The sequence below is a fragment of the Alternaria viburni genome (genome assembly GCF_023758015.1).
Source record: "Alternaria viburni strain BMP 2772 chromosome Unknown scaffold_7, whole genome shotgun sequence".
NCBI lineage: Eukaryota > Fungi > Ascomycota > Dothideomycetes > Pleosporales > Pleosporaceae > Alternaria > Alternaria viburni.
In genome coordinates, this window is record NW_026055776.1 from 1,336,552 (window position 1) to 1,356,325 (window position 19,774).

At 51.8% G+C, this 19,774-nt stretch overlaps 8 protein-coding genes across 8 annotated transcripts; 3 read left to right on the forward strand and 5 right to left on the reverse strand.

Annotated features, from left to right (window-relative positions):
* Positions 1-931: 931 nt before the first annotated feature.
* J4E79_004423 (uncharacterized protein) lies at positions 932-3,368 on the reverse strand (the record flags this gene model as incomplete). Its single annotated transcript, XM_049353308.1, has 3 exons — positions 932-1,999; positions 2,104-2,898; positions 2,955-3,368. The coding sequence occupies 3 exons, from the start codon at positions 3,366-3,368 to the stop codon at positions 932-934; spliced, it is 2,277 nt and encodes a 758-aa protein (XP_049212687.1).
* Positions 3,369-4,022: 654 nt separating this feature from the next.
* On the reverse strand, positions 4,023-5,792 carry J4E79_004424 (uncharacterized protein; the record flags this gene model as incomplete). The annotated part of the gene is made up of 4 exons (XM_049353309.1): positions 4,023-4,064; positions 4,122-5,373; positions 5,427-5,577; positions 5,630-5,792. The coding sequence occupies 4 exons, from the start codon at positions 5,790-5,792 to the stop codon at positions 4,023-4,025; spliced, it is 1,608 nt and encodes a 535-aa protein (XP_049212688.1).
* Positions 5,793-6,665: 873 nt separating this feature from the next.
* J4E79_004425 (uncharacterized protein) lies at positions 6,666-8,341 on the reverse strand (the record flags this gene model as incomplete). Its single annotated transcript, XM_049353310.1, has 3 exons — positions 6,666-6,902; positions 6,964-8,152; positions 8,262-8,341. 3 exons carry the CDS (start codon positions 8,339-8,341, stop codon positions 6,666-6,668), a joined length of 1,506 nt encoding a protein of 501 aa, XP_049212689.1.
* A 238-nt stretch (positions 8,342-8,579) lies between these two features.
* Positions 8,580-11,986, forward strand: J4E79_004426 (uncharacterized protein; the record flags this gene model as incomplete). Its single annotated transcript, XM_049353311.1, has 3 exons — positions 8,580-8,709; positions 8,764-9,229; positions 9,283-11,986. The coding sequence occupies 3 exons, from the start codon at positions 8,580-8,582 to the stop codon at positions 11,984-11,986; spliced, it is 3,300 nt and encodes a 1,099-aa protein (XP_049212690.1).
* A 913-nt stretch (positions 11,987-12,899) lies between these two features.
* J4E79_004427 (uncharacterized protein) lies at positions 12,900-13,171 on the forward strand (the record flags this gene model as incomplete). The annotated part of the gene is given in 2 exon segments (XM_049353312.1): positions 12,900-13,119; positions 13,137-13,171. 2 exon segments carry the CDS (start codon positions 12,900-12,902, stop codon positions 13,169-13,171), a joined length of 255 nt encoding a protein of 84 aa, XP_049212691.1.
* Positions 13,172-16,265: 3,094 nt separating this feature from the next.
* J4E79_004428 (uncharacterized protein) lies at positions 16,266-17,121 on the reverse strand (the record flags this gene model as incomplete). Its single annotated transcript, XM_049353313.1, has 2 exons — positions 16,266-16,876; positions 16,932-17,121. 2 exons carry the CDS (start codon positions 17,119-17,121, stop codon positions 16,266-16,268), a joined length of 801 nt encoding a protein of 266 aa, XP_049212692.1.
* A 623-nt stretch (positions 17,122-17,744) lies between these two features.
* On the forward strand, positions 17,745-18,869 carry J4E79_004429 (uncharacterized protein; the record flags this gene model as incomplete). The annotated part of the gene is made up of 1 exon (XM_049353314.1): positions 17,745-18,869. The coding sequence occupies one exon, from the start codon at positions 17,745-17,747 to the stop codon at positions 18,867-18,869; it is 1,125 nt and encodes a 374-aa protein (XP_049212693.1).
* A 142-nt stretch (positions 18,870-19,011) lies between these two features.
* J4E79_004430 (uncharacterized protein) lies at positions 19,012-19,727 on the reverse strand (the record flags this gene model as incomplete). Its single annotated transcript, XM_049353315.1, has 3 exons — positions 19,012-19,306; positions 19,355-19,473; positions 19,524-19,727. The coding sequence occupies 3 exons, from the start codon at positions 19,725-19,727 to the stop codon at positions 19,012-19,014; spliced, it is 618 nt and encodes a 205-aa protein (XP_049212694.1).
* Between the last annotated feature and the right edge of the window lie 47 nt (positions 19,728-19,774).

Genomic DNA, 19,774 nt, shown 5'->3' on the forward strand with positions numbered 1-19,774 from the left:
AGGTTTCAGAGGCACCATGGTTGGAATCCGTCCGGAAATAGATGACCTCAGCAATCTAATCGAGCAATTTCAGTGCCCTCCCGCCCTCAAGGAATTGCAATATCATGACTCTCTCATTTTTGCCAAATATCTATTGGGTCAAAAGCAGGCGATTCACAACATGACGCTTTGAAATCCAGTCGAGCGGCGTATGTTCATGGGCGACAGTTATTAAGCTGGGTCAAAAAGTTATTCTACTAGGTAGATTTTAAGGCTAGATCTCTATATAACGCAATAATATAACAAGATAAAAAAAATATAAAGAGGCAGAATTATAGAGAAAAGAGAGCTCTATAATTCTGCCTTTTTACATTTTTTTATTTTCCTCTTTTAAGCTTAATATCTAAGAAAATAAGAAAATCTTGCTTAGCTATAATCTTTATAAGAATATTTATACTTTCTTCTAATATAACTCTATATAAAGAAGAGATATTAATAAATTTAAAAGATAGAATTATAGAGAGAAGAGAGCGCTATAAAACTACTTTTTAAACTTTCTTTTATCTTGTCTTGTTATTGTATTATAGAGGATTTACCTAGATTTCTAACTTTTTAACCTAGATGAATAACCGTCGCCTGTTTATAAGGCTGCTACCACGTTGGGCTTATCCCCGGTAATTCCGCAGCCCTTTGGGCCCACTGCATAGCCACGTCTCATTTTCTCAGGGCACGACGATAAATCTTTTGGAATACCAGTAAAATACAATGTGCGTTGACCGCGAAACAATTGTCTCAAGTTGGGAAGCCGAAGTACATTCGCTGTCCCGTCCAGAAGGCCTGTCCTATTCAAAAAGCCTATGTTACATCACCAGAATCTCCGGTAACCAGAACATGAGCGTCGCCCCTGACATCTCTCTTCATCACAAAGACAAGGAGCAAGCCAGATCTAGACTCATTCCTCCGAGCTTCCGCCTCTGCCTCTACCGCCACGATAACCGCCCCGACTACCACCCCTACCACCCTTGCCTCTGCCTCTGCCTCTGCCTCTGCCCCTACCTCTTCCTCTTCCTCTGGTATTGCTGTCCTCGTTGCCAGTACCTGCCCACTGATGCCCATCATTCGCGGAGAGTGCCTTGTTCGTGCTAGTTGGCTGCTTGTTCTTGACATCTACCGCAGGAAGTGTCTCGCTACGCGCCTGGGGCCTAGTAGTTCGACTATGCTCTGGTTCTGGCGAGACTTGCGCCATGCGATCCGGATGAATGAATGCTGCTAGTTTTCCGGGTTCCTTACGCTCCTCGGAAGTGTTGCGCATCACAGTTTTCTGCGGTGACGTGTCGTCCTTGCCTTGTGCTTCAGCGACTTGCGCTTCACCCCAGTAGGAGCGCTTCTGGTATCGGTCTTGGAAGGGAGGTGTCGAATCTTTCCGGTTGCGGCTGCCGTAACCTGCCTCATGGTAGTGTTCTCCCTTTTCGCGGCGCTTGCCTCCACGTGTGCCAACACGGCTTCGGAGGCTGAAATTTAGGTGGCCATCTCGGGGGTCATGCGGAGGTGTGAACCGATCGGTCTGGTCAAAGCCCCGCTCGTGATCTGCTTCGTCGTGGGATAAATCTGACGGCTTTCGTGGATGTCGCTCGTAGCTTGACTCCATTCGATGAGCATCTTCATCATCACTGACATCGCCCCGCTTGGCCAGCTTTTTCCGCTTCTGTGCATGAGGGCGTTTCCGTGATCGTTTGCTATGTGCTCCATCTTCTAAGTTCCTGTCGTGGAATGAAGCCACGGCATCGTCATTGGCCTTTTGTTGTATGATGCCCTTGTCAATGTCGTCGAAGTTGGCGGCCCTTCTCGATGGGTGGATGTTCTCTTCCACGTGAGCAGCTGGCCGAGCAAGTGATGCCTCTTCCGAGCGCTGGCGGAATCTGTCCCAATACCCTCCTTCGCGTTCACTGCCCGCACCATCCCTCGCATCGCCAACTGCGACTGGAACACTGTACCAGTCATCGCCACTGCCGATAGAGTCCTATCAGTAACATTTAGCTTCGCCTCCATCGTGCGCAATATGATGAGCAAGTAATAGAATAGCAAAATCCAAAAACGCAAAATCCATGTTTATACTCAACGCACTCTTCCAACTCTTGCTCTGTCTCTGTCCCTCTCATCTGCCCTAGGGTCGTTCGGCACTTCCACTTCATACTCCTCTTCTTCGACCTTGTGGAACTTCTCAACTTCGGCGCGCTCACCGTGCGCACGGGCTGCGTCCAACATGAACCTGACCGTGCCATTCTGACCACGGATGCCAATTGCAGACTTTGGTGCTTGGTCTGCGCCAGGCGAGAGTGCGACGGGGGTAGCTGGGGTAAGTGGACTTGTAGGATCGATGCCATTGCGAGGCTTGGCCCCGTTGGCTGTGCTTTCTGCGTCGGCGGATTGCTCGGACTTGTACTGAGAATAACGCGGGATGTGCGCTGCTGAAGCTTCCTGGTTGAGCCCAATGCGGATGTTGATAAAGTGTTCGAGTGTGTAGGATGGTCCAACTGAAGTCGCGCCGCGATGATGGGTGTAGAGGTCGAGCATATCGAGGAGCGTCTCCATAACCTCTGCCCGGCTGGTAGCCCACTTGTGGTATCTCACAGGTCCTGCATCCACGAACTTGGCGGCATCCTTCCCGTGCAACCGTGCGGCAAGCTCTAAGCATGCAATCGCCAAGGTCGGCGTAGACTGCTTCAGTGGTGCAAACGTCCTGTATGAATCGATGCTCAAGTTCCACGTTGTTTTAGCCTCGTCTTTCGCGTCAAATCTCAGAGCTCTAGCAAGCTTGACCATGACCTTTTGGGGGTATCGGTTGCGGAAATCGAAGCCGGCGCTTTCGAGCATGAGACGTTCGAGGCCGATGATAAGCTTGGAGTGGTTATCGAAGCGCTGTTAATGTGTTAACTTTGAGCTCGTAGTTATTCTCGCTCACAAGAGGTGCATACCGGATCATCGCTGCTTAGGCTCTCACCAGGCCCAACCTTGAGGTTCCAATGGGCGCAAAGAATCTCCCTACTCTTCTTTAACGTATCCTCAATCTTGCAGGCTGTGAAGAGCGCAGCAGCTGCCGCGTCTGCCCAGTTGTACTCATTGTCCGCGTGTAATAACCTGAACTTGTGGTAGTAGATCACAGCTGTGTTGAAGGTACGGATAGGCAGCTGCAGCGCGCGCCGGACTTGATCTATCCAGGCAACGCCTTGCAGGCGCACGGCATCCTCCTTGGCATCGCTCATATGAATCTCCGCGAGACATTTCTGCATGCGCGACTGCAGGATGTAGGGCTTCGCGATCTCGATGTAGGACGGGTGTGGTCCGACGCGCTCAGGATCGCGCTCCGAGGGAGAGGCGGTGGGCGCCATGACATGCGCTTTTGTTCAGAATCTGTGCTGAACGTCTTGCGTCGTTGCAACTGTTGGTATTGGGGTGTCGGTCGAAAGCAGCGTGACTGTGCGCAATCGGTCGGGCATTCACTCCTCTACCGCGCTGTTATGATGGCGTTCCAAGCGACAAACGGCGATTCGTGGGAAGATTCTGGGGCCGGGCAGATGTTGCTGCGGGCAAGCAGGCGGTGGAAACACGAAGACAATCGGCATGTGGAGTGGACTTCAAGGGTCATGGTCATAGCTCTAGTTCCTGCCCGCGGTAGACGTGTGGGCCACTGAGCTTGCCATCCACCCAGCACGTTTTGCAAAAGCACGCGAAGATTGTTCTTGACTTCATACATTCTCCATGCCATTATCGCTGTCCTATATAAGGCCTTCCCCTCCCCAGCTTATCCCCTCCTCGTCCCAGTATTAATTCATCCCAGCTTACACTGTACTCATGAAGCCAACGGGCTACTTCTCAAGAAGCGCCAAGGGCCGTAATCATTAATGTCTAAAGATGCAAGACCAGAGTACAAGTGTACCTCTGCCTTGGACGAACCAAATTTTCAACACAGAAATCTACGGACGCAGATGCAAGAAAAGATCGCTCAATGTGCGCATCACGTAGCTGAATAGAACATTGACTGTTTATGCCGCTGTTCGGTCCTTGAATGTAAGAAGGCAGTCATCCTATACGGGGTTAGCGAATGATCTGAAGACATGTAGATGGTGCGCAATGCGACTTACCATAGGGAAAATGGTGGCAAACACTTTGATCACCTCACTCTGATCGGTGACCTTGTGGTCCCAATCAAGCAACATACTGGCCTTACCAATCATCAACATGAGGTTGGCTTGCGCGTATGTCTGGCCCAGGCAGTAGTGGGGACCTGTGCCGAATACGAGCCAGTTCTTGGTTTGTTGATCAGCGTTGCCAGTGATCCATCGCTCAGGCTCGAACGAGTCTGGGTTGGGGTATGCTTCAGGGTCGTGAAGTGCCGGGTAGGTTGTAGGAATGACCATGGAGCCCTTGGGAACGGTGTATTCAGGTGTTACAGGGAAGTCCTTCTTAGCTAGGTAAGGAACCATGATGACTGGGGGACGGTAGCGGAGAGTCTCCTTGACGACAGCGCGAGTCCATTGCAACTTCTCAATGGCGTCAAGCGAAAGAGTACCGTGCACATCGCCATTTCTGGCCTTGATGTTCTCCTCGCGGATCTTCTCGAGGTACTCGGGGCGGTCAGCCATGATCTGGAAGAGCCATGTGGCGGCAGAAGAGGTAGCGTCCTGGGAAGCGAAGAGGAAGGTGAAGATGGTCATAGAGATCTCAAGATCACTGAACCAGCGGATGACAGTCGCGGGCTTCTCGGCGTCATCGACCTTCTCGCCAGCTTCAACCCTCTTGCGGTACTTCTCAGACTCGATCATGTTGTCTACCCAGAAGTCGAGAATGCACTCCTTCTTGCCACCAGCAGCCATGCGGACCTTGCTCTTTGCGGCACACTTGGAGAACTCATCCAGGACCATGTCAGCGCACTTCTTTCCGTACCAGGTCTTGGTGAAGGGGATAATGATAGGGAAGTTGACAAGCTCGAGCGCAGCGGTGATCAGATAGTAGTCGTCGGCGATCTTCTTGACGGCCTCGTCAGAGGTGTAGTGACCAACGAAGGTACGGCAACTCAACGCAGTGATCATGAGGCGGAACTCTTGCATCCACGGAATGTGCTTGCCCTTGTTCTCGACTTGCGAAAGCTCCACAAAGCGCTTGAAGTATGTGTTGTAGACTTCCTCCTGGCCCGGTAGGTACTGTTCGAGCGCTTGACGAGTAAACAAGCTGTTGAGACCTTTGCGGTAGTCGACATGGGCACGGCCGTCCAGGAAGACCCAGTTCTCGGGGCGGAGGAGTTTCTGCGCGACATCGACGACGCAGGGCTTAACGAAGGCGGGGGAGTTGAAGATCTTGCGGGCCATGTCGCGGGTGGAGGCAATGACGACGAATCTAGGAGCGGTCAGTATAGGCACAGACTGAGGGCAGGTGACGGGGTGGCATACTTGTGGAAGACGGATACGCAGCTGAGAGGACCGGACATCCATTTTTCGTGGTACTTCTTGAAATCGGGGTTGACAGACTCGAGGAATGGACCGATGAAGGGTATCTTCCACGAGGGACCGACGATTGAGCCCTTGTTCCAGATGTATTTGACTGCTCGAGTGTCAGCAATGTCCGGCGCAAACGTAACACATGTAATGCCTACACTGGTCGTACGCCACCGCCGTTATGATGAGCGTCAGAGCGAGCTTCCAGGCATTGAAGCCGGAGAAGACGGAGGATAGGAGACCGCTGGTATCGAATTGCTGGAGGACATGCGCAACTTTTGCGTCCGCCGTCGGCGAGACAAAACTCGCGTTGACCGCCATGTCGAAGAGATTAGGATCGCGCCGCGCAGTGTTGTGTACGGTGGGAGGCGCGAGGGTCGCGGAGGGGAGGACGTAGGGAAGCCAAAGGGAGTCAATCGACGCCGTATTATATTCCCGCGCGAGGACGAAGCCGAAAAGAGGATCTCTGATTGTTTAATTGCAGGGCTTGGCGCGAGCGGTGGCCACTGCAAAAGGAGCCATGTCAATCACATCGACTTTCGGACTCTAGTGCGTTATAGGCCTGGCGCTGCCCGGCGAGTCGGATTTAGCACATCCGGGCGCGCGACGAGTGGACGCCCATGGATGATGCTGCCGTATAGAGCGCGGCATCTGTGGTCGGCGGATACGACCATACGACGCATGCGTGTCGCCGGCACATGCAGTGACGTTGTTCGGAGACTAAGCCTAAGTCGTGCGTTGTCTTAGAAATCCACTGTAGGTCTCAGATCTCGAGATCGAGGGACGGGGACCGCCCCATACAGTTCCTGCCCTGGTTTTCAGGCACGCGGCCAATCGGCATCTTCGCCCGCGCCGCAAAGCACGGCATCCCATTCGAGCCTGCGCATCGCATGTCCAGCACGCCACCTGTGAAGTATGCCCAATAATTTTCGATTCGACCAATTACATGCTACCAAGATTAGTGTTCTCAAAGTCGCGGTAGGGAATGTCGCTGCAATGTCAAACTGCGACAAGGCCATACCTGGTCTGACAGTAGTAGTCGTCATCTACGAACATAGAAGCGCCGATAGCATTGATGGCACATCATACAAGGGAAACCCCGAACAAGTCTGAAGATTACACTGGAACAGAGAGATAGATTAGAAGATCTAGCGTTGATGTAGGCTCTAGGGTGTTTCCTCTTCTCGAGTCCCTCTAGCCCCACCTGCGGTCAAGAGGCACCGGGTTGATAGAGCTGGGCCAATATCTGCCTTCTGTAATGGGAAGCGTGGCCTCGGTAGCCGTAATCGAGTCCATGCCCCATCGCTCGCGAAGCATGTGGTCTATTTCAACAGCGGGATAGCCAAACGAGATGTCGTTCGCATCCATCCATGGGATTGCAAGGTAAAATTGCGCCACCCAGGCTCGTTCGTCCTGATGAACGGCTTTCTCCTGTATCAGTGTTAGCTCAGTGTTGGTCACTTAGCCTGACGTTGGCGATTGCTATACTTACTTGCTCCCATTGCTTTTGTGTCAAACCGAATAACCCACTGATGTCACGCGGAAAAGCCGACATCGGTGGGTCATGATGCGTGACCTTGACAGAGATGTTGTCACAGTCATACTTCATGATGTAAACCCAGTTCCTGATAGATTGCAGGAAATTCACGTAGTTGCATTGAGCGCTCAGTCCAAACTGGTCATCTGTGAAATCTGGGAGTTCACTCATGACAACAAACTCGATGTTGATATCGTGCTTGGACCGCTCCCTCAGAAATTGACCGAGACCTTCCAAGTTTTGCTCCGTGAAGCGTAAGAAGCGTCGTTCGTAGGAGTATTTATCAAGCTCCGTGAGGTGATCTCTTTGCATATACTCGTCGAAGTGCTCAAATTTCAGGCGAACCTGGAGATTTCTGATGTGGTTCCTGGGGTACAGCAGTGGTTTTGTCTGAACGGCCTCCGGTACTTCCCAGGGGGTACCATCTTCGTCGTCGTATCCCACTATGTTGTGGCCGGAGTGATTTTCGGAAAAGCTGTATATAGCCCGTTCAACGCTGCATATGGAAAATGTGTTGAGCCCGTAGTATATCTTCTGTATCTCATACGCAGCTTCCGCACCAACGTATCTGGGGTCCAGAAAATGGCTGGATGGAAGTGGCATATCCCTTGGTGGCTTGTGTGTGTGTTCTTCTCTGACTCGGCCGTCAGGAAGGACAGTGGTATTATCGTCGTCGACCAAACTCCGATCATAATCCCGATGGATTAACTCCAAGTTCGCGATGCGTTCTGTAAGTTCCAGGCTCAATTGCACATCGTTGCTGTCATCGGCTTTCCCTGTCTTCACATCGACGTCCGGATTGTTACCGGTGATAGCGCGGTAAGGAGCTGGTGGTGCCGCCCCCCTGAACGAAATGGTTGGTCCCACGAAGCCGTCGTAATGTTGCCTCTGTAATGGATCGTGAAAAGGCTTATCGTATTTGCGGAAGTGATAGTATGGCCCAACGGGAATCGGACGATCAGGTTCAACGCAGAGGAACTCGTACACCAAGTCGCGTAGCTCTACGGGGAGCTTTTGATGCATCAGATTCATGAGCCGCAGGCAGTCTTTCATTGCGTAGTAGCGTGTATATTTCTGATACACGACATCATTGGCGCGTGCTGCTTTGTTGATCTGTTCAAGCTCGAGCTTCTTTTTAGTGATTCTGCAAAAACGTCAGCTACCCGAATGAATGGTGCGAGTCGTTGTGCAAGTCTGCCATAGCTAGGACATGCGACGCCTACGTCGCGGACGCAGTTGTTTCTGGCACTCACAGATCGTGTTCGAATTGCGATTGCACGGCCATCCGACGGACGACCGCTTGTAGCTGTTCGAGCTCATTTGGATCATTCATCTTGCATGCGAAGAGCGAAGAAAATTGAAGTCTGGGGGTTGAAAACTAAAACGTGTCGAAGGCGCAATTTGTTTATCCTGAAGTCTGAAACGTAAAGCGGGAAGCTCCTCAGTGCGGAGTACGACCGGTTGACCCCCACATTTAGCGCGTCACGTCCATTGGCTAGCCCGAAACGCGTCGCGTAGTCACGCCGTCCGCATTCAACCGTCTCCAGGACGTCACCTCGGCATGGGTTGACATGGCCACCATCAAGGCCATCGAGGGCCGCTCTGTGCATCAGATCCAGTCCGGCCAGGTCATTGTTGGTCTGGAGTCAGTCTGCAAAGAGCTTGTCGAGAACAGCATCGATGCAGGCGCCACATCAGTTGGTATGTCTTCGCCCCACGATTTCTGGTTGACATGAGCTGACTGATAGTGAACAGAGGTGCGCTTCAAGAATTATGGCCTGGATGCCATAGAGGTTCAAGACAACGGCTCTGGTATCTCCCCAGACGACTACGAAACGATCGCGCTTAAGCACTACACGTCCAAACTCGCTACCTACGACGACCTTTCGTCCCTACAGACATTCGGCTTCCGTGGCGAGGCCTTGTCGTCGCTATGCGCGCTATCCAACTTTCACATCATTACGGCTCGACCCTCCGACGGCCCAAAGGGTACAAAGCTGGAGTTCGAGCAGTCCGGCAAGCTGAAGGGGACGTCGGTGGTAGCAGCCAAGCAGGGCACGACTGTGGTGGTCGAGACACTGTTCCATAACCTACCTGTACGGCGGAAGGAGCTGGAGAAGAACATCAAGCGGGAGTACAACAAAGTGCTGCAGCTGCTGAACGCATATGCTTGCATCAGCGTAGGCGTCAAGTTCTCGGTGAGCAATCAGATACCGAAAGGGTGAGTGCAGATCCAATATCCATCCACCCATCCATTGTACTGACTTGGTTAAGGAAGAAGACGGTGGCTTTTTCGACCAACGCGAATGCGAGTACGCGAGACAACATCTCCAATGTCTACGGCGCAAAGACAATTGCTGCCCTGGTTCCTCTAAGCCTCGAATTCGTCATGGACCCTTCGAGCCGGCTGGGTGCCACACAAAGCGCAAAGAACTGGAGCACACAAGAGGAAACAGGTTCAAAAACAGTCAAGATAGTGGGCCACATTTCCCGCCCTGTTGTGGGTGAAGGCCGCCAGACACAAGACCGACAGATGTTCTTTGTGAATTCGCGGCCTTGTGCTCTGCCACAAGTTGCCAAGGCGATCAATGAGGTCTACAGATCCTATAACATCACGCAGTCGGCTTTTATATTTGCAGACATCCAGCTGGACACGAATGCCTACGATGTCAATGTGAGTCCAGACAAGCGGACCATCATGCTCCACGACCAGACTACGCTATTGGAGAAACTCAAGGACGCTCTTCTAGAGCTATTTGAGGGCCATGATCAGAGTGTACCTCAAGCTCAACTCTTGGGCAAGAAGACACCCACATCCGCCTTCAAGCCGCCAACAATACAACCCCGTGAAAGCACCACCCCAGCAATTGCAGGCGACCAAAGTGAATCGGAAGATGCTGTCGAGCCTCCCCAAAAGACTCCAAAGAGAGGTGAATTGCTATCTCCTCAAGACACGCCCGACATGAATGTCCGTCCAGGCTTCGTAAAGGCAAGTCTCATTGAGCGGTTTGCTGGCAGGGACTCCGAAGAACGAACGGTCCGTCCAATGGTAAGACCTAGAAGAGCCAGCTCCTCCAAGAACAGAGAGTCTCCCGAAGAGCCCATGTCCGATTCACATGTCCCTTCACGCAGCCCTTCACCAGAGAAAAAGAGTCAGGTCGAGCTAGCGCGCTCAAGGTCACAGTCACCATTGTTTGAACCAGAAGACGAAGCACCAGGGGTTTCGGTCAGGCTTTCACAACCTTCGAAAATCGTACAAGATTTCAATGCCCGCATAGCATCTCAGAGTCCTCACAGGCAGGAGCCAGTCATCTCGTTAAAGCGTCCAGAATCCACTGATGACGGTGACGATGAACAGCAGCCAATCCCGGCCATAGTACAGACACCGCAGAAATCCTGGTCACAAAGTACCATCCAAAACGCCTTTGATCGTATGCGTCCAATGCGCACGCCAATCCAACAAGCTACTATAACTGTTGGTGACACCACGACGGTTTCCACAATCGGTACAGGGAGTCAATCGATGGCTGCCAAACGCTCTAGGATACACACACCCAAGTTTTCTCTCTCCGGTAAGCCGCTGAATCAGACACCAAAGCGGAGTTTATTCAAGAAGGGTATAAGCGGCTTTGCAGCACCGGGTACCCAAGCTGAAAGTAGTGAGGAAGAGGAGAATGATGAGGACGAGGGGGAGGACGAGACTGAAGTCGCGCAGGACAGTCTTATGTCTGATGCACCTGTACGCTCTCCATCTCCGCATAAGCGCCTGCCGTCCCGCGGCTTTGAGGAACCGCGGACGGATGATATCGCTGTCTCATCCAGCGCGCCACCGCCACGCGCAACAGTCATTCCAGAAGACGCTCCAGCAGAGGAAGCCTCATCTGATGGTGAAGCACAGCCTCAAGCTGAAGCTGAAGCCGAGATCACAGATGATGATGAGTATCTAGAAGATTCCGAAAAGAAAGAGAGGGAAGAAGCGAAGATTGCGCAGCTCATTGCTGACGCTGAAGAGGCCGCAGCCCGGCCCACCGAAATGAACCTCAAGCGCGCCAACAAGCTATTCAAGGTTACTCAGAAGAAGTATTGGACCATCAACCTTGAGCGTGTCATCGAGACGGATGTGGGTGCCATCGCTCGGCACCTACAAAATGTGCAGGCATCCATCGACGCGTCGATTGCGGAGAGCGATGAGACAACTGCGCTACCGACCAGCACCCAGTTGAATCAGGAAGACCCGGAAGAACGTCTCAGCCTTACAGTAACGAAAGCCGACTTCAGTGAAATGCGCATCATTGGTCAATTCAATCTTGGCTTCATCATCGCTGTACGGCCGCCTACATCCACATCACCCACATCAGACCTCTTCATCATCGACCAGCATGCGAGTGACGAGAAGTACAACTTTGAGCGTCTCGCTGCCACGACAACGCTAGTGCCACAGCGACTAGTCCACCCACACCCTCTTGAGCTGACTGCCGTGGAGAAGGAAGTTATCCGCGCGAACAAACCCTCACTCACCGCAAACGGCTTTGTTGTCGATCTAGACACCGAGGATGAAAATGGCGCAGACAACCATGCGCAGTTGGTCTCATTGCCAATGTCAAAAGAAGTCACCTTTACACCTACGGATCTAGAAGAACTCCTCGCACTCATCGTAGAAAGCCCACAGTCTTCGTCCATGTCCACATCGTCGCATATACCGCGCCCCTCCAAGGTCAGGAAGTTACTCGCAAGCCGCGCCTGCAGAAGTTCGGTGATGATCGGTAAGACCCTTCAGACGCCACGCATGCGGGAAATTGTTCGACACATGGGCAGTATGGACAAGCCGTGGGCTTGCCCCCATGGCCGTCCTACCATGCGTCATCTGTTTGGCTTGGAGAAGTGGCAGGGCTGGACTGAGGGGGATGGCGTGACGGGAGTTGATGTTCAGGGCGAGAAGACTGATTGGAACGCGTATCTGAAGGATAGCAAGAGATGATGGAAACGGAAAACGGAGATAACAGGCTGTAGAAGGACCAGAATATACAGGTATTATTACGTGGCTTGCTCTACAACAGCGCTGTTATCAATGACTGGATAAAGCATGTCCATGAAGGTCAATACAGTACACTTGCGGTTGTATATTGCTAGGATAGATGGTAGTACATCGCGTTCGCAATCGCGGATGTTTGGCATACACGTAGACGCCTTGGTCTCCTACCTGATCCAGGTGTTTGTTCATCAGAGTTCGGCTGCTGGTACGGTCGTTTGGCTAGTACTTCCCGTCGCCCTCTGTACTAGTTGCGTGTCTTTCTTCTTACTTCTGCATTTGTATTCCTGTCATCTAACTTCTTACGCTTTCGAAAGGATTTCTCAAAACACATCTCAACACAGTGTCTTGCATCTAACCATGGCGGACACTTCTACCTGGCTGATCGCAGGCTTTCTTGCTCTCTCCCTCTATCTAGACATCGTCCTAGCGCGAATAGATTTCGTAGATGCATTTCGCGAAGCAGACGAATCGCTTGAAGGACCTGAGGGACCGAGAGTCAATGATTATCACGACGAGGATCAGCCGGATGCTGATGAGAAGGAGGGTTGATCCAGTATACTGAGACGTAACAACGATAAGGTTACATGCATTGTATGGCAAAGTTAGGAAATAATGTTTGCTATTCGAAACGAGAGACGTGAAGATGTTGTCACGACGATGTGTCGCTAGGTGTCGTTTCTCACGCTTAAACTGCGTTTGCGCGTTTGCCAGCACGGCTTCCGGTTCTTCGCCAGCGAAGCAGCTTGCTGTTCGGATATCTTCAAACTATCTTTACCTTTCTTCAAGTGCAATGTGCCTTTTTGTCATTCACGATGTCTTCTAGGAACTCGTGTATACTACCTCCTTCATCGCCACAGCCATGACAACCCCAGACAGCAACTACGATGCCTCAGCCTCCGACTTCACCTGGCCCAACGCCAAAGCACTATGGGTTATGGTCATAATCGCCGCCGGCCTGATCGTGCTACGCATCATTTACAAAGTCTGCATGAAGATGCATCAACGACGGGTCCAGCGAGACAACGAACATGAATTCGCCGATTTGGTACAAGGGTCGACACGAGTTAGGCTGGAAGACGGTGCGATAATGTTACAGAGGCCGTCACGAGCAGTGACGAGAAGAAGCAGTGAAGTCTCGGCTCTACCGCGGTATGAGCGGTTTGATGAAGGGGAATTATGTGACGAGGATGCGCGGATTGAGAAGAGGGGGCGGTATAGTTATGTGTTGGGTGAGCGCTGGCCTGGGAAGAGATAGGGACAAAGAGAAGGAGAATGTTTTCTGGAGGAATGATGTGGCTAGCGCTTTGCGACACTAAGAAGGGGCGATACGCTGGCAGTGGTGATGGCGGAATGACGACCTTGGTGCTTATATCGTTGGAAACCGGCCTCGTCTTCTGTTCCTTCCGCAAAACCCCATACATCGTACTAGATACCTAACGCGTAAGCGTATCTCGATCAAGCACACCCAGACCATTATCAGCGCCTGCAATGAATCAGTTATACGAAATCCTCATGCTCTTCGGCCTTTGCCTCGCCGTTCCGTTGGTATCTTATCTGATCTTTATCACCGTCAAGGAGCCCATGCCAGTGCGCAGCTGAGAACAACTATCGTGCGAGGGATACGCACCCATTTCGCATCCGCGGTTGTGCACAAGACGCTACACAATCAACTCGTTGAAAGGAACAAGACGATCAGGTGTACCAAATGACACGGGTATACAAGCCATGAATGATGCCACCAGAAAAGCTAGTTGGTTGTGTACCTGGAATTGAATATCTATTCGTCACTCTCTTCTTCTTTTCTACTTCATGATCATGAAAGTGGACGTGGGCGTCCTCGCGATGTGAAGTGGGTGGCGAGTGACATAGGCACCCAGCCAGTCGTGACGATAAGTGTCATCCACTAATGAATTCACTAATTCTGTTATACTTTCTACCTCTCTGCACATCTTTCGCGACACCGTCTTCTCCAAATCTTGTGCACCACCAAAAAACCTCTGAAGCTCGCGGTACACAATCTAAGAGTAAATTCTCACTCACCCGAAATGCCCAACTCCCCGACCCCCCTCATCTGGCGCTGGGTCCTCTTCAAAGAGTGGCTCCGACGCATGAAGATCAGAACGCGCAACTACCACGCTGGACCCAAGAAAACAGATCCTCAGTCAGACTTATACTACGATTATAGAACGACGCGGCCGAGACCGACGCAGACGGCTGAGAATGCGCATCCGGGGGTGGTGTATTATGCTTAGTAACGGGGTTGATGGTTACGGTGGTTTCTGATAGGAAGAGAGAGGTGTTTGGAACCTGTGTGTAACGGACGTGTGCAGTGACAAGTGCTAGCTAAGAGAGAAAGAAAGCAAGGAAATCGCGGAGTTAGGGGACATGACGGAGTGATTAACGTCATCGTGTGGTCCAGATCCAGATTTGGAATAGACTTCTTTCCCAGACGCCTCGTCCTGCGTTGGCTGTTCTGCTGTCGGTATCATCATAACAACGCGTTGCGCGTACGTGTGCTCACGATAGATACATCTCTCATTCATTCCTTCGTCTGAACACCATGCCCATTGCTCATTTTTCAACAAATGCGACATGGAGATCGAAAGCATAGCAGTAATCTGCCTAGTCATCCTCCTTGTCCTCCTCATCCAGATCATATTAACCTTCCGGTTACTCTTGTCTCTCCACCATCGATCTCAGGAAAGAGATGAGGAGCATGGTCTGCGCAATATACCTATTATGCCTCAAGCCACATCTATACAGGAAGAAGTGCAGCCACCACCGCATAGCGTCGCACAACGCCTTACTGTACCAGGACCGGCGTATCCATCGAGCTCTAGATACAGTGTCCGATCAGACATCAGCGATTCGTCGTCCCATTACGAAGAGTCTCCGAGCCTCTTCCACAGAGTAGACGTTCCCGGTAAAGGTAAGGAAACGCAAGTATCGCACAGTGACTCAAGATACGAATGTGGAAACCCTTTTACGAACGACGCGGTGAATAAGACAAGAAGAAAAGATATACTGGAAGAACTATGGGACAAAAAGCCTTGAGATCGTTGAGGCAAAGCTGATAAGGGAAACAAACGCTGGGGGGAGGCGTTAGGTGCGCATGATAGGCGCGTCTGGTAAGCTGACGCACCCAGATGATGTGAAGGGCAAGCCGAAATATGTATATATAGCGCCCTGCTACTACGCTACATTAGCTTCTCCGGTAGCTTCATTCAGTCATAAATCACCCACCATCCATTCACTCAACCGACCACGAATCATGACAGGTATTATCCAAAACCCAAACCAAGACCCTCCAAACATGCCCCCATGTTTTCCGTACTTCGCGATAGGCGTCCTAGTAGGCATCCTCCTCGCAGCACTATGCTGTGCCATATATGGTTGTGGTGTCGTTCTTGCACGAGATAGAAGACCTGGTCTCAGGAGAATGCCTTCGGAAAGCTCATCGGGCTATTACGCTGATGACGAAAGCGAGTCGATTGGTAGTGACGCTTCATTGACACAGCATGTGTTGATCGAGCCGGATTATACAGCAACGACACCGGTGAGGTGGTCGGATGCCGGACACTGAACCTAGAAATGATGAGATACTTAGTGTTTGCGTGTCAGGGTGTGGATTTGTGTGCTGGCAATAAGTTGGTGGTCAGAGGATCAAACCGTTGCGTTGGCATCGCATCTATGACACCGCGACCCTGGCGTTCGATCAGATGTCGAACGGGCAGCAAACCGATTGCATAGACTTCAAAGGCAGACAGCGTAGCTATCAAACGATTAGTGAAAGCCAACCGCTGAAGATTTACACCTCCGATCCCACCAGGTCACGAACTCGCGTATAATCACCCTCCAACCTCTTCTTCACGCAGAAGATCCCATCTCACTCCAAAATCCATGAAGATAAAAGCTGAGCCTAGCGTAGCCATTGGAGTATACATGGTGATGGTCACCAGCTGTGTACTCAAGATACCCACAGTCCCACTAGCGACATCAATCAGACCAGGAACCTTCAGTAAGCGGAATCGTCGAGTGCTGGAAGAGCTGAAGCGAAGGCTCAAGAACGAAATCTATGGATTCCCCCAGGTCGACGAAAATCCTACCATGTCGGATGCGGAATATTTTGGATGGACGGCAGCGTACTGAAATGGCACACGCAAGATACTCCAAACGTGTATTACTATCTTGAAAATCAGCATGTGAAACCATCCTAGAAATCCGTCTATGCATCCTGAGGCCCCATATCAAACAACAAGAACTCAGCTGGTTTCTCGCCGACACTCTCAATCTCAATCTTGCCAGGCCCGCTCATACCCTCAACATACGCGCCATCACCCTCCCCAAAGACCTGATCCCCAATCTTAATCTGCGCTCCACCCTGCTTCGGCTGCGACCGTCCACCCATAACAACATGAGCAAACAGCTTCCTCGGCCCCTCAGCAACCAGCTCATGAACAACCTTCTTGCCCGGGCTCAAAATCGACGCATCCATGCTAAGATCAGCCTGCAGCCCAATAGCACCTTTACTCTTCTCCAACCTGTCCGTGGACTCCATTATTCTAACCAAGTTATCCGTCTTCTCCTCGTCGGTAAACTTCTTCGTTTCGTAATGCGGCTTCAGACCGCGCTTGTTGGGCTTGGCCCAGATCTGGAGGAAGTGGACTTCGGAGTCGGTGTTGCGGTTGTATTCCGAGTGGCGGATGCCGGTGCCGGCGGAGGTGAATTGGACTTCGCCGCGCTTGAGGTTTTCGAGGTTGCCCATGCTGTCTTTGTGTTCGAGGACGCCGTTGACGATGTAGCTGAAGATGAGGAATTCGGCGTGGCTGTGTGTTCCTGTTTGGTAGTGTTAGAAAAGAGTAGGCGTGCATATGGGACGGGGTGTACGTACCGAAACCGGTGCCGGCCTTTACTCTGTCTTCGTTGATGACCCTCAGTGGGCCGAAGCTCTCGTGTCTGGGGTCATAGTACGAAGCGAAGGAGAAAGTGTGGTATGTGTATAGCCAGTCGTGGTCGGCATGTCCGCGTTGCGACCAACCGCGCTTGGTGAGCTTCATTGAAGTTGGGCCTGCGGTCGACATTGCGCGTGTGGTGGGTTTAGTAAGAACAGCAGGGAACCAGATACTGCGGAAAGTACTTGAGAAAGCCAGGATGATTGCGACAAGACCAACGACTACTGTAAGTGTCTTTGTGGTTGTCGAATACGAAGTATCTGTTGTAGTAGAGCGATGTTCACCAGGTGTGTCTGTCATCACGAAAGGAAGAATCCTGGCATCGAAAGCGTCGAGGCGCCTTTATAGCTGTTAGTAGGGGGAGGGTTAGTTCGCGCATCATGTCGAAGCTTCATTGACTTCGCGCATCGCATTTGCAATGAGTGACTAAGGCACGGCCAGGTTAGTAACAGCCTCTTGTGGGGAAGAGAGAAGACGCTTGCTGACCAGGCGGATTACCGATGGATGACGGAATCGCCCCTGCTTCTTTCTCAGCTAGCCCTCATTGGCCGCTTGCCGAAGACGTTGCGGAACAAGTCCGATCGCAGCACTACGACCAAACTATTGCGATTCGCGCGTTGTTTACCATCTACCGTTCTGAGTTGACGTACCGGCACGAGGAAGAGTTGGAATCGTGGAATACCAACTGTACTGGTGGTTGTGCAGGTTTGCAAGCATAATCGCGGATCGGCATCTACCCGTGAACCACCAACATGGCATTAACCAACTTCAATCCCGATGCATTCTTCGAGGCCTGGACAGAAAAAGAATACTCTCCAACCCACAGCAACAAGCCATTAGCACAATGTATAGGAGAATCCTTCGGCATCCCCCCAACCGACAAATACATCTACCGCGCCCAAGCCGAAACAACCCTCCACGCGACCCAAAGAGCCATCGAAGCGAAGCGAGCTCACGGTCTCCATGGATGGTATCATGACGACGAAGGAAAGGCCTTCGACCCGCCCCAATACCCAACACCAGAAGAGATCCAAGCCTATACCACCCTCTTCTCCCCCCAAAACAACCTCCCCACAGCCCTAAACAACTTTACCAAATCCGCAAAAGCCGACACCCTCCGCAAACGCATAGGAAACCACCTAACCAGCCGCTACCTCAACAACTCAACCCAAACCCTGCTCCCCGCAAAAAGAGACCCCAAAAAAGCCCCCCGCCAACACAAAAACCCCTACCTCGATCTGTGGGCCTACTCCTGTGAAGAACTAGAATGGGCGGGACCTTTACCCTCAACAACAAACACGCGGATCTCGCATCACATCCTCCCAATCTTCTACCACCATTTCGGCTGCGTCGTCCCGTCTTACGCCGCTTTGCATGTTTTGGCTAAACTGGCTCAGCCGGCGCGGCCGGCAAAGGAAGATGTATTGCCTATCCTGGATATAGGGAGTGGAAATGGGTATTGGACGTATATGCTCCGCAACTTCCCTGTTTCGCATATTGGTACGGAGAAGCGACTTGATGTTCGGGCTATTGATAATCAGGTTAGTGAGTATCGGGTGACGTGGATTAAAGATACTATTATCATGGATGGAAAGGAGTATCTCAAACGGCATGATGGTGGGAAGGGCTGTGTGTTGTTGCTTGTGTATCCGCAGGCGACAGGGGGTTTCACGGGCACGCTGCTTAAGGCGTTCGCGGGGGACAGGATCGTGGTTGCGGGGACGCAGAACGGGAATGGGTTTACGGGGTTTCAGGATGTGGTGGTTGATGAGTGGGTGGAGAAGAATCTTAAGCAATTTGAGTTGGTGCTAAGGATGCCGTTGCCGAGTTTTGCGGGCAAGGACGAGGCGCTATTCGTGTTTGAGAGGAGGAAGTAGGAGGGTGGCATGGGGACAGGAAGGCATAAACGTCACAGCTACCAAGTATAGAGCTTGTATCATACAGCATTGTTTAGCTGATCATATTCATCATTCATAGCGTAGGACATGCCAGTACCTATATTCGCTCCATTTTCCTTGTCTACCACTTGGCCTCCTTCTTCGCCAAGAATGTGTTCAGGATAGCAACAAGCTTCTCCAACGCCGCCAGCCACTTCTCAAGCTCAGCCTGTACCTTGCTCTCGTCATCGCCCAACTTTCCGTAGAAGTCCTTGCGGTAGGGTGTAGCGCTCATGGCAGCACTGAAGATGGGCTTGACCATGAAGGAGTGGTGGGGCTTGAGTGTGTTGCCGTAGGCATCGCGGAAGGAGTCGGCGAGCTCCTTGGAGGGGTTCGAGATGTTGTGGCGGAGGGCTTGGGCAGTGAAGTCGAGGCCACTGGGACAGATTAGCAACGTGATGCTGGGTTGTGAAAGGATAGCTTACCGGTTCAGCCATACGAGACCCTCGGTGGCGGTGTGCTTCTTCTCCTTGAGCTCGTTCAGGGCAAGCTCTTGGAGTGATTCTGATTGGGCGGGTGCTGCGAGCTGTCTGTCGCGGATTTTCTGCCCGGCGTTAGTACAGCTGTTCCTGCAGCATCAGTTCCAGCCCTCACCTTGATGTTGCCGCTCATGTCATTCTTGACAGGCTTGAACGCCACCGAGCCCAAGACATCGAACAGAGTAGTCGTGCTCTCAGCCGCCTCTAGGAACTCGTTCGTCGAGATAGCATTGTCCTTGGATTCATCGACAGGCACGTCCACGAAGCTCTTCTTGACCGTCTCGAAGAAGGTTCCGCCGGGAGGATACGCAGCAGCCATTGTGGGGTAGTATGTGGTGTTTTTGTTGTAGTGTTGGAAAAAGCAAT